At 32.3% G+C, this 13,825-nt stretch overlaps 1 protein-coding gene across 2 annotated transcripts; it reads right to left on the reverse strand.

The window, feature by feature from the left end:
• Nucleotides 1-1,166: 1,166 nt before the first annotated feature.
• LOC107953192 (protein N-lysine methyltransferase METTL21A) lies at nucleotides 1,167-5,427 on the reverse strand. 2 transcript variants are annotated; one of them, XM_016888432.2, is made up of 8 exons: nucleotides 5,212-5,426; nucleotides 5,026-5,093; nucleotides 4,293-4,412; nucleotides 3,390-3,463; nucleotides 3,242-3,299; nucleotides 3,065-3,166; nucleotides 2,467-2,578; nucleotides 1,167-1,679 (listed from the first exon to the last, which is right to left on the reverse strand). In XM_016888432.2, the coding sequence occupies exons 1-8, from the start codon at nucleotides 5,277-5,279 to the stop codon at nucleotides 1,559-1,561; spliced, it is 723 nt and encodes a 240-aa protein (XP_016743921.1). In that variant the 5' UTR covers nucleotides 5,280-5,426; the 3' UTR covers nucleotides 1,167-1,558. The 2 variants fall into 2 exon arrangements, 1 of the variants encoding a protein (XP_016743921.1); XR_005930536.1 differs by having other exon boundaries at nucleotides 1,462-1,679; nucleotides 2,334-2,578; nucleotides 5,212-5,427.
• Between the last annotated feature and the right edge of the window lie 8,398 nt (nucleotides 5,428-13,825).

The raw sequence follows: 13,825 nt of genomic DNA on the forward strand, positions 1-13,825 counted from the left end.
CCTGCTTTTGTATTTTGTAAACTATTTTATAAAAAAAAAAAAAGTTTTACTAGTTTTTGTCTTGATTTAGATGTAAATGATTGCCATGGAAATCAAACATCCTGCCTCTGATTGTCAATTTATTACACTTGGGTCACGGAGTTTGATACAGGTTTGAAATCAACTAAAGAAATGCAGGCACTTAGATATCATTCAACCTGAAAACCTGCTCGTGACATATTCGAACCAGAATATGAATATAATGCTAGACATACGTATTTTAACGGCAATAACAAAGCATTAAGGTTTCGTGTATTTTAATGAATCTTCTTTTTAAAGCAAAATACCCCTCGCCCTCTCCTTTTAGACCATTGTCCAAATTAACCTTAAAAAAATGTCTCTATGTATACTTATATCACAAACCAATTTTAATATATAACGACTCTCACATTAACAGTTACTTATATCATGACTCAAAATAAATATTTTTAAAACTAGATCGGTTGTTAAATCGATTCGATAAAAAATTATTAAAATTTAAAAAGAAAAATAATTCAACTGATTTTTTAGTTGGTTCAATCGATTTCCAATGCAATTCAATTTCCAATCCAATTCAAATATGATGAAAAGGATCTAACCCAAATGTAAGTGAGTAATTGGTATTGACGCTGACCTCTCTGGTGGCTTGGCCCTCTTGAAACCTGACTCCTCATCATGTTGCTCAATCTGCGGAGGCACTTTTTACTTGCAATTTAAAGCAATCATGGCATTTAATACCACATGGTTCTCAAGTTCTCATTATTCATGAGGCAACCGGAACATCTTCAGTGATTCAGGCAGTCTCATTATTCACTAGCCGTAGCAAATGATTTTTTCAGATTGTAGATTTCGAGTTTTGAGTGAAAGATAAAGTTTGATTTAAGCAAGGTTGCCCTAATTTTATGTACTTTCAGACGAAGGTAAATCCATTACTTATCGCGGAGATTGGTTCCATCAAGTTCACAGTTTATAAAGGTGTTCATCTTTGCATTGCCACCCTTTCAACTGTTAACCATTTTATTAAGGCCGATTTCAATGGTTCATGGTATGAAAATGCTAAATTATAGCTAGTTCTTACCAAGTTGTTATGTGTCATGGTCCACACCAACCTAATACACAACCAATGAAAGATTCATGGCTCCTCTCTACGACCATAAAACTTCTTTTTGTGTGTATTTCCACCATTGTTGATGTGATCCTCAAATGAGGCTCTTGAATTATCTTGACATAAACATACAATTCAACCCACTGCTGCAGTGCAACTATTTCCAGCCGTAGGGTGGAAGTACGAGCATAACATACTTGGGATCTATTATAAATAACAAGAGATTTTGGAAGCATTAAACTTGCTTGCCTTCTAAATCGTTTCCAGTCAAACATCAATCCTTTGGTGGCGAGAACGTCACAAACAACCAGGTAAGCCATTTTCACATCAGATCAGATTCCTTTCTTCCACAATCATGTGTGTTACTAGCTTCTTTAGATATCGAGTCATGAACCCAAATTCCCACAGTCCAATAATATTCATCACCTCTAGGCTCTAGCAGAGTGTGATTTCAAAGATGACTCCTTCAAGATTTCCAACCATAGACCTTGTCCCAGCTACTTCGTTTATCAGCATACCATGTCGAGTAGCTTCCGAAATAACCATCAAATCCATCCTGCATACAAATTCCACAACATGATCATGCTTTAAAAAAAAAGACAGGAAAGAAAGCTTGGTCTGCAACATTTTTACACGATAGGGACTGTTAAAAGTGACCCTGCTTGCACCAACAGTATATCAGCTAAAAGTCTAGAATATCCGGCATATTGATAGTAGTAAGAAAAAAATAAAACCCAATGTTAAAGCTCTAGGGCATGTAAGAAAGAAGGGTACAAAAGGAAGGTACAGAACAATTTAGGCAGAGGCAACCAGGTTTAAATTTTATAAATCTTAACTGTTGCAGTCATTTCAGCCAAGTCTGAACAGCAGGACAGCCTCTAACATGTGAAGGTTATAAATCTTAAAAGCAGAGAGAAATCCTCAACCTTTAACAAGTTCATAATATGTTTGGGGCATCCCATTTATATAATTTAAATTTTTATGTTGTTGGAGTTAAAAGTCATGAGAATAGGTGATCATTTTCATAGAAATATCCAAGCATCATCCTCAGTGAATGACAACAACCCCAACAGGAGTCAGGGGTGAACCTTTAAACATGGATCAGATTAAAATTTGCCTAAACCACAAAATTTACCCTGAATCTAGAAAAGATAATTCAATTATCAATAACAAAATAAGAAACAATATACCACCATGCTTAAAAGGTTACCTGCATAAAAGTGTACCGCTGGATAGAGGTTCAAAGCAATTTTTATGCCATTCTTGCATTGCGAAGATGACAGATTTATCATAGATATGAGTCAGTAATCACAAGAGGGAGGAAAAGAGACTATAAGACTTACATTTTGGCTCGGGATACATATGCTAGTATGAATTTGCAATGTCCGCGTCCCCTGTTCTTCAGGAGCTGTTCTACAGTATCAAAAAGCAAAGGAACACTTGACTGCTGGAAGCTTGGATATTGTCAAGGACAAGCTTTACATTTCAAGTTCTCAAGGAAGCTAATAAAAAGAATGATTAACCATTAAAGACAGGAAATGCAGCTTTTTAAAACCATCAAATTTGATGCCAATTTTTTGTGCAATTATAGATAATGGTCCAACCAGGTCAGCGCATGACCAAACAGCACCTAACCTAGGGTCCACTTTTATGCCACAAAGCAGAACCCACTTCTGCTTAGATAACAGCTTCTACTACAAACCAAATGCACAGAATATGGCTTGGTAATTAGTATCTAATCTAAGTTATCATCAAGAAACAGATTAAATGGAATGGTAATGTTAAAATGGAGTTCAGTTCTCAGATAAATTTGATAGAGCTGCCTCATTCCTGGCTTCTGCAATATGTGAACCGAAATTTCATCCTTCAAAAGCTCAATCTTTTGCCTTGTATTTTATAAATTGCTTGAGAAAAAGAACTAACTAGCAGTAATCAGGATATAAATGTCAGCACCAAGAATCAATTCAAAACCTCCAGGATATTTGTGTAAAATCCTGTTAATCTGATCAGAATTTCCCCACTCCAGCTTCTCAGCTTCTAGTGCTGCATGAAAGATGTGAAAAGAGGACATCAGCTAGTCCACAATGAGCATTCTCAATCAAAGCTTATTTCTCTCACCAGCACAACAACTAGGATTTTCAGAAGATGCATTGAGCTCTATGTTTCTCCTAAGGATCTGTATATGATAAAACAATGGTAAAAATTAGAGAATGTGATAAGAGCTACCAAATACATACCTAGCACTCAAATTAAATTCATATCTTGCCTTCAGCACTTCTTCATTATGATCAGTCAGAAGAATTTGACGACAAAATCTGCTGCAGAGCATGCCAGTGATACCTATATAGCAGGTGACAGTATTCGACATCATCAAGGTAAAACAGAGGATCAAAACTATAAACTGCTTAATGAATTGATGAATGCAATGAAATCCCATAGAACATAACAGGAAAACAAACTTCTAGAGAATGGGAACTACAAGCTAGAGTGGGAAAATCCAGTCCTTCAAACATAATTTTGGTACATACACTTGAGCATGCTAAAAGAATTTGTTTTCTACCTATTAATTAACAAGTTCAACTATAAAACTCAAATTTGCAAAACTTTTTTGCTCATAAAGGACTTACTCAAGCAATTAGAAATTGAGTTTTCATTAAGTTGACTATCCTATTATTTCAAAAAGCGAGCAGAAAAACTAGAGATGATCTCACTAGTTAATCAAGAATCATAGAGAAACTAGACTCTGAAGGTGCATTGAGCATTGGTCATTGATCCTAATCAAGTTGTTTTAGATGATTTTTCAACAGAGCAATCGGTACAAGAAAAGGAAGGTCAATGAACAAAACTCCTTTGTCTCTTTCTTTTCAACCAAAATATCCGCATGACCGAAGATATACATACAAGCTACACATGCACATAAACATTCATGGTCCATATTGTTAAAGACAACAAAAGTAGAGGGTATGATCTCACATTCCATGAATCTCCTCAATGCAATGAAAAGGTGCCCAGTTTTGAAGAATCAAAACAACTGGCACTGATTCAAAGAAGTAGGCAGATATAAGCAAGGATTTGGATTCAGATTCAGGTTGTTATCTAATTGTCAAATGCAACACTTTTAAGCAATCATACCTAGCAAATGAAAAAAGAAACAGCAAGTATGACTCACCCACACCAGAGCCTAATTCGATCACGGAACATCCTTGAAGCATCTCAGCGTTTTTAGAGAGATAATCATTCAAAAGCATTGCACCAGGCCATACCAATTGTCCTGTCAAATCAAAATCAGCTGTTTCGCAAATAGTTAGTATCTTAAGTATACAATTTCATAGCAAATGCCAGACACCCCCCCCCCCAAAAAAAGAAAAAGAAGAAAAAGAACACCCAATAATTAAGAAATATAATAATATGATATCAATGTAATGCTTAGCATACATATAACAGAACATAGGAGATCTTTAGGTGTAACTACAGCGTCCGAACAAAAATGCATCTAATAGCAATTGTTTTGGTTTTATATTGAATAGAAGATGCGAGGCAGTGCCATGGAATTGCTATAATCCTTTGATCAGTTCACCCTTATTTTTTTCCACCTCCATTTCCTTTTATCCAACAATTACATTGCTCTAACTTCAAATCCAGTTATCCGTGAAAATTGCCTGACAATCAAGATGAAAGAATAACCCAGGAAACTATACAAAGACCATTTGTACCAGTATTTATGTCAATCTATATATACACAGAATAACAAAAAAAAACCTCACTTGAATAGTTAATTATAACCTGAAGCAAGAAAAGTACAGAATCCGCAAATGAAAACGCTAATAAGGAACCTTGATGACCCAAGTCATGATAAATTGAGTAACAAAGAAATGGGTTGTGGTTAAATAAAAAGGACTTACTAGAAGCTGAGTGAAGACAATAGAGCTGGAGAACATGAGACCCAAAGGTGAAAGAAGTTAGCTGGTAACTGCACACAATAACATATATAACATATATTTAAAGGTGAACGAAGTTTGACAGGGAGTATGAGTATGAGTATGAGTATGAGCATGAGCATGAGCATGAAAGGAAGGGTGTGACAGTACTTGTCATTGATGAAGAAAGATTCGTCCAACCACACAATATCTTCTTCTTCCTCTTCATGATTTACCATTTTCTACCTTTTCCCCTGCACAACTAGAAAGCGTCGAATTGTGCCCCTTTGTTGCTCTTAGGGCGCAAAAAGGATCTTTAGGCCAACCATGATAAGCCCCTGCTCATGGACCAGGCCTGACGCTTTTGTTTTCTCCGTCGAAATCGATTAAACACGATCTTTTTAAAGTTAAAATTATTGAATTTAATTTTAGAATGTTTTTATTATGTTTTTCTTTTAAAAATACTTTTATTACGTTTTTATATGTTATTTATTTATGTAAATTATAATTAAAGTTTAAGATAAATATTGACGGTGAAAATATGATTTTAATATTTGATTCATTGTCTATGTATAGATTTAATGTGCTATAAGTTAATAATAAAATGATGTCATTATTGGTGTAAAATAAAAAAGATTGAAGAACCTGAAAATAAATATTATCGATTTTATTAAATATAATTAAATATTAATTATAATCATTTTGTTTTTCTTTCAGATTTCAGGTTTGGAATTTTGAAATTGAGGTTTTAAATTTTGAGTTTCATATTTAATTTTTTTTGTATTTATTTATGTTTAATGATTATAATTAATATTTATATTTTAAAATAAAGTTATTTACATTTATTTTTTAATTTTTTAATTTTTTTTTGTTTTACACAAATTAGGATATGTCATCTTAGTATTAATTGATAGTGCATGAGATTTATGCATTGAAATATTCTCTCTTATATATATGTGCAATTAGATTCAAACCTTGTTGGAAGTAAAAATTTAATAATCTATATATTCAGATATTTCTAATGAATATTTGTATTTGAACTGATCTATCTACATTTACTTCGAATCTATAAAAAGTAGTAACTTAACATTTGAATTCGAATATCATCTGAATCTGTAAGGCAACAATGGGTGATAAATTCATTGAGTTTTACTCTCATAATTATGTTGTCAAATATGAACACAAAGGGAGAAGTAGACCTAATCATAGGTCAAGTCACCTGCCCAAGCTTGAAGGCCTGTCGAAAATTGGGAGTGTTTGGGCAAAAATATAAATAGCACACATTTTCTAAACGAGCCAAGCATTAGGTAAGATTTTTTTGGCTCGGGCTTGATCGAATCAACCTAAATTTTTTTCAAGGTAAACTATAAAAATAATCACTTTTGTTTGTCTCAGATTACATTTTAGTCACTTACGTTATCATTTTATTACGAAGTGGTCACTATACTATTGAACTCCATTACGTCCCTAATGGCAGTCCTACATGGCAGTTCAAATGAGTTTTAAATACCAACTTGGATGTTTAGTTGCTGAGATGAAAATAGGTTTTTAATTAAATAAATTTAATTTAGACTGTCACGTAGGACAACTAAGTTGACATTTAAAACCCATTTGGACTGCCACATACAACTGCCGTTAGGGAGGTAACGAAACTTAATGGTAGAGTGACCGCTTCATAACAAAACGATAACGTAAGTGACTAAAATATATATGAGACAAACAAACGTGACTATTTCTGTAGTTTACCCTTTTTTATACTATTGTTTTGCTATTATATTGTTACTATTTTGTTGTTATTATTTGGATATTGGATAACTATTGTTTTATTGTTAATTTTGTCACTATTTTAGAAACATTTGTTTGCTAAGTTGCAACAATCTTAGTGTTATTTAAGTATAAATTTTTGTTAATGTATTCTCAATTTGTTGAGAAATATTTATTTTAATATTTTTAATGTATTTGATATATTATATTTTTTAAATTTGTTTTATATAAAAAAATAATAATATGCGAGGGCCAAGTCGAGCTCGGGCTCGAGCTCAAGTTTAATATTTTTAATTTAAATTAAGATTGAATAAAATTTTAAATTTCTACTTTTTTAAATTAAATTAAATTCGAACCTAAAATTTTATCTCGATTTGATGTATGATGAGTTCTAAGCAACGGGCTTTATAGTTGTACAACATTTGTAGCAGGTGAACTACACTAGCTGGTTGTAGTAGAGTTGATGCTCAACAATCTGAATTTCAATCCTGATCTTTTTGCTTGCTTCTGTAGTACTGAAGAAATGTAATAGAGTTGTGTCTATCAATATAAATTTGGTGCGTGTGAGTAGCCTGTCACATGAGTAAGAGCCATAACCTTTTGAATTGGTAGAACTGGACAGACCTCTAGGGCCTGCACCAATGTCATTAATATATGCCTTTTTGTAGATGCGTTTAACAAAAATGGTTGGGCTGACTTATTTAGGCTTTAGCAACTTTTCATGTCTTGCAGATGTTAGTTGAGAATCAGATCAACAGCTGTATTATAGGAGTGCAAATTGAATGATCTCACCCATTGTGGTCATCATCATAGGGTTTCTTAACCCCCACCTCTCAGCAGAATTGCCTGGCCTGGTAGAGACTAGAGAGCCCTTACACTATTGTCTATTGGCACAAGCTTCTTTGGTATCTCATCCACAAACCCCCACCAACGGTTCTCTCCCTTCATCACAAACTATATGGTCAATCTCCTTCGTTTGATTTCCTTCACCTCACACAATTCAACAACCACAACTTGGCCCATCACATTCCTACCTACACATCACAATGCTCCAATGCTTCTTTCTTTCTCCTTCAATCTTTGCTTTCTTTCATTACTTTCAGTATTTATTTCCAAGATTTTCAACTCATCCTACTATGACAAGAAGTAGTATAAGTAAAACTTTACCTTTTAAGTTTAGATAAATAATTATAAAAGGAAAAAAGTTAATTATATTTATTTTGTTTGGATAGATAAAATTAGCAAAGTAAAAAAATATTTATAATATTTGTTTGGTTAAACCGTAAAAAGTTAAGAAAATAATTGATTATAGTAATTCTGATTTCAATCCCTTTGTCATGTTGGAATTTGGGATGCTCTAATTTAATTTGGCATAATTTAGTCCCTAGTTTTATAATATTATTAATATGCTCAAATTGATAACACCATTAATGATTTTTTTTTTAAAAAAAAAGATTATCTAAAAAGCATTCAGTTGATGTTTAAATTTATTATTTTTTGATACATTACAAATTAGGGGCTTGAGAAGTCATTGTCAAAGCTTGAACCTTAGAGGTGTTAACATAGAGCTAGAGTTGGATTTCCATATAGTTTAATAGTGTGACTAGTTAACGATTTAAAAATCCACATCGTCGCTTTAACATTATTATCTAAATATGTTATTAATTTAGATTTACTAATAATATTATAAAAATAATGAAATTGAAGTTAAAAAAATTTCTTTATTTTATCTATAATAAAGGGACTAAATTTTTATACGAGTTGAAAGTTCGAGTTTTAGTAGATAATTGAATCAATTGAACACATTTTTGAAATATATATATATAACAGCTAAGCTAAGAAATAGATCTAATCATGAGTCGGGCTACTCACTCAGGTCCACTCGAAAAGTGCGAGGACTGGGGCAAAAATATAAGGCCAAAAAATATGCTTAGACAAAAAATAAGGTACATTTTCTAAACGGGTTAGGCCTTGAGTAAGGCTTTTTGGCTCGAGCTCAGCCTGAATTTGTTTAAATTTTTTGTTATTATATTGTTACTATTTTATTGTTATTATTTGGATATTATATAACTCTTATTTTATTGTTATATTTACTACTATTTTAGAGGCATTTGCTTGCGATGTTGCAACTATATTAGTGTTATTTAAGTATACTTTTTTTAATGTATTTTTAATTTTTTGAGAAATATTTATTTTAATATTTTTAGTGTATTTGATGTATTATATTTTTTAAAATTATTTTTATATAAAAAATGTTAATACAGCCGGATTGAATTGAGTTCGAGGTTAATATTTTTATATGGGTCGAGCTTGAATAAAATTTTAAACTCATTTTGAGCCGAACTAATCTTAAAAAATGAATTAGATGAATTCCAGCCAAGCTAGACCAACTTATAAGTATCTGTTTAAGATGAAACAGATTGGGACAATATATATAGTAGATTTAGAAATTCAATCCGTTACAAAATAAAATTAAATATGTAAAATAGGAATGTGAAAAATCACTTTCTAAAAGGGCTTAACACCAACAACGGGTTAGGTTTGAATTTTGGAACCAACCACTATCATATAAGAAGAGTAAGTAGGAGTTGGACAACTTCATAAATTGGTTCTCATTCCTACACGTGGCGCCATTTTAACGGTGCCTCCTTTTCATCTCTCTTAAATCCCACCACTCCTAGGATTTGGCGCCGCAGCTTCTAGAAGCATGCTACGCGGTTAAAGCCAGCCTGGCATTCTTGACCTCCAGTCGCCATTTCTCATATTTTCCTTCTTTTCTGCTTCCGTCTCCAATTTGACTTTCTTTTTTGTCTTTTCTTGTTTTTATTCTTTTTCTTTTAAATCAGTGTTCTCGCAAATCTTATTAAACTTTTAGTTTAGGACTGACTTCACTAAAATATTTTCCTGTCCCATAATCTCAAAAAATTATAAAATTATTATAGAATATTTAAAAATTTTTATTTAAATCATTGTTCAATTTGAAAGTTTTTAATTGAAGTCACTAAGTTGTTAATGATTTTTTTTTAATTTAGCTAGCAAGCTTCAAGTGACAATTCGATGATTAGTATAGTAGATTAGTACCTACTGACGAGTAGAAAAACATGCATTAGATTCAAACCAATCTAACTGTTAGTATTGAAAATTGGAGAAGAAAATCGTTTGGATTTCAATTTGCAGATTTGTGACGTTAAAAGTTGTTTCATGAAAAAACAATGAATTATAAGGGAGAAAGGGAAGCAAAGCTTTTGATTAATACAAACTGTGTAATTAGAGGAAGCTATACAATAACGATTGTAACAATACAGTGACTTAAATGAAAACTTTTGAATAGTTCAATGATTATTTTGTAACTTTTTGAAATTAAGTGACCAAAACGTAAACTGACTGATGATTTAATAACATTTGGTGTAATTTACTCTTTAATTTAACATAATACTTATATTAATGTCATTGTATAAATGATGTATTCATATAATTTTTAAAAAATAAAAAAAGAAGAGTCCAAATCAAGGATAAAACTATACCATTTATTAAAAAAATCATGACATTAAAAAATGAAAATAATTACAAAATAAAATTATATTTCAAGAAAACTGTCATAAAATAATTTTAAAAAGTAATTAAATCTTTAACCGAAAACTACAATTAATTGAGCCCTCATCAAAAGTTATCAATTAAGTTAGGGGTGTGTAAATTTCGAGTAAAACTAATTTAACCGACCGAACCGAATTAATTCAGCTAATCGGTTGATTAACTGAATTAATTTGGTCGAGGTCGGTTAATAATTTTTAAGAAGTTCGGTTAACGGTTAATTCGGCTCGAAACCGGTTAATTAACTGAATTAACTGAAAATTTATATTTTTATATACATTTTACATATATTAATTTCGGCTAATTTTTGTATGCTTTATACTTGTTTTAACAAAAACAAAAACAAATAAATTTCGGTTAATTTGATTAACCAATCGAATTAACCAAAAAAATTTGGTTCAATTAATTTTTTTTTGAAAAAATTGCAATTCGGTTAACATTTAAGGGTTTAAAAAGTTATGTTAATTCAATTAATGCCAGTTCGAGTCAGTTAACTGATTGAACACCCCTAAATCAAACTCCCAAAATATGGTTTTACGCCAAAACAGTTGGTATGCGATTAAATGATGATGCAACAATTAAATGATGACATGATAACTAAAATTAAAAAAAAAAGTAATAATTTTTGAAATTTTATATTATTTAATTTTCTAATAATTTATATAATTTTTTTATAATTTTCTAAAATTTTTATAATGATTTAATAATTTCCAATAATTGCAAAAACTTATTACTCTTCTTTGTTTTCCTTCATGTAGTGTCCTACATTGTACTTCACTCCATCCTTATTAACTTATTTTGTATCGCCTCTTAATAGCCAAAACCATTACTAGTCACTTACCTTAAGCACACCAAACACTAAATTCAATGCCACTCAAACCCCTCTCTCAACACCCTATACAAATCTCATCACGAACACACTTCAAGTTCTTCATTTCCTTATTATTGAAATCAAGTACTCCAAACCTTCAAAAAAAAAATCTATGGCCTTTTTATATTTTTAATAATTTTTTAATAACTTTTAAAAACTTTAATAAGTTTAATAATTCTTTAATAATGTTGTATTTTTTTATCATTTTAATATTTTAATATTTTTTTCTATATATATTTACAATATTTCATATTTTCCATAATATGTTAATAATTGTTACATATTCTTAGTATCGATTTTAGAGTTTTAATTTGTTCTTTCCTTATTTAGACTATATATACTAGTATATAAACACACTAACTAAAGAGATGAAATACCAATAATTTTTCTCTATTCTATTATCATATATTTTCTTTTCTCTATTCTCGATAACATGATATCAAAGCTTTTCGATTTGTGTTTATGTGTCCAATGTTTTACTTAAATTTTGAAAGGATCAGGTATTTTTTCGTGGGTTATTCTTAAAGGGAGGGTTAGTTTACACTGCCAATACGAAAAGGAGTGCCACCATGTCAACAAATGATCTATAGTTTTTGGTGGCCTGAACCGCCGCGCCTAGAGCTTATGCACCACTCAAACAACAACACTTTTCTTGCACGCATCGAAGCATGGGGGCGCATAAGTGGTCTTCTTGTTACCTAACTTTGACTCCAATGTCGATGCAGAGTTTCGACCAAAAATAGTGGTCGAGTTATCGATCGGAGGTGGTTCAAGGGTGTTTTATTTTTCTTGTCATTGTTTAGATACTGTTGACATTGTTTGGGTACTATTTGTGAGTATTGTTTGGGTACTGTTCAACATTGTTTGAGTACTATTTTGGGATTTTTTTTGCTAGTTTCGCTGCCTTTCGTCATATCATGGCTTACTTTGCTTTATTTACAGATTCAGGTAAATCTAATGCATGTTTTATCTCCTCTTCATCCAAATGGGTTATTGATTTAGAAGCTACAGATCATATGACATGTAATCCCAACCTTTTTTCTATCTTTCAGTCACAAAATTCACCTACTGTTACTATTGTTGATGGATCCACCTATAAAGTTGTTAGTTCTGGAATTATTAATCTAACTTAATCCATCACCTTATTACCAGTATTAAATTTACCTAACCTCGCCTTTAATTTAATATATGTCAATAAACTTACTCATAACCTAAATTGCACCATCTCATTTTTTTTCGATCATTTCATTTTACAGGATCTTGTGACGAAGAGCACTATTGGTAAAGGACATGTATTTGATGGTCTTTATATTTTCAACTATGGGTTCCTCGATTCGTGGCTTGTCCTACCGTTCTCTCTCCGATCGAAACACATTGTCGGTTGGAACATCCTTTTCTTTATTTTTTTGAAGAAGTTTTGTCCACAATTTCAAGACCTACCTTCGTTGGAATGTGAAGCATGTCACTTTGCAAAGAACTGATGGAGCCCTTTGAAACTGGGATCTAACAAACGAGTTAGTTCCGCTTTTGAGTTAATACACTTGGATGTTTGTGGACCTTGTTCAGTAGTATCTAAACTTGGATTTTGATACTTTATCACATTTGTGGATGATTATTCTCAAATGACATGGATATATTTTATGAAAAATTGGTCAAAGTTGTTTTCTCATTTTCGTGCTTTTTGTGCCAAAATAAGAATTCAATTTGGGGTACCTTTCCAAATTCTACATAGCGATAATGCTAAAGAATACTTTTCTAACTCTTGTGAGGCTTTTATGACCTAAAATGAGATTCTTCATCTGTAACACTCCTCACCCGTAATCAACGCTGGAATAGGGTTACAGAGTATTGTCGGACTTATATCATATTTCAAACTTACATTTTGTACACAATTAATCAAATCATATACATTTCATTCACAACCAATGATTGTGCCCCTAATACGAGCCTACGAGGCCCTAAACATGCATTCAGGGTGGTTCGGGACTAAACCGATAACTCAGGAAATTTTTCCACACTTAGAAAATTTTTGCATAAAACAAGGGACGCACGCCTGTGTAGCCTGATTGTGTGTCTCACAAGGCCAATAGACACGCCCGTCTCACAGGCCATGTGGACATTCGAAATGGGAGCACATGGCCGTGTCCCAGCCCATGTCCGACCCCATGTACAAACAAGTGACCTTACTGACTTGGGTCATATGGCTAACCACACGCCCATGTCTCTAACCCGTGTACCCTTCGAAATGGCCGTACAGGCCCTTGTGCCAGACCGTGTGCTAGGTCGTGCCAAACTTATAGGGTATACTGACTTTTGCTATATGACCAAGTCGCACGCCCGTGTGTGAGGCTGTGTGGAGCATACTGACTTGATTTCAAAATCAACACCAGGGGACACATGACCGTGTAACATTACCGTGTGTCACACACGGTTGAGACACACACCCGTGTCTCTGTCCGTGTGGACAAAAATAGACTATTTACCAAGCCAATTTGCCACCCAAATTTGTGCACACCTACATCAAAACAATTGGCAACAAACATATTATATAAAAGGTAT

Source organism: Gossypium hirsutum, chromosome A07 (assembly GCF_007990345.1).
Source record: "Gossypium hirsutum isolate 1008001.06 chromosome A07, Gossypium_hirsutum_v2.1, whole genome shotgun sequence".
In the NCBI taxonomy this organism is placed as follows: domain Eukaryota; kingdom Viridiplantae; phylum Streptophyta; class Magnoliopsida; order Malvales; family Malvaceae; genus Gossypium; species Gossypium hirsutum.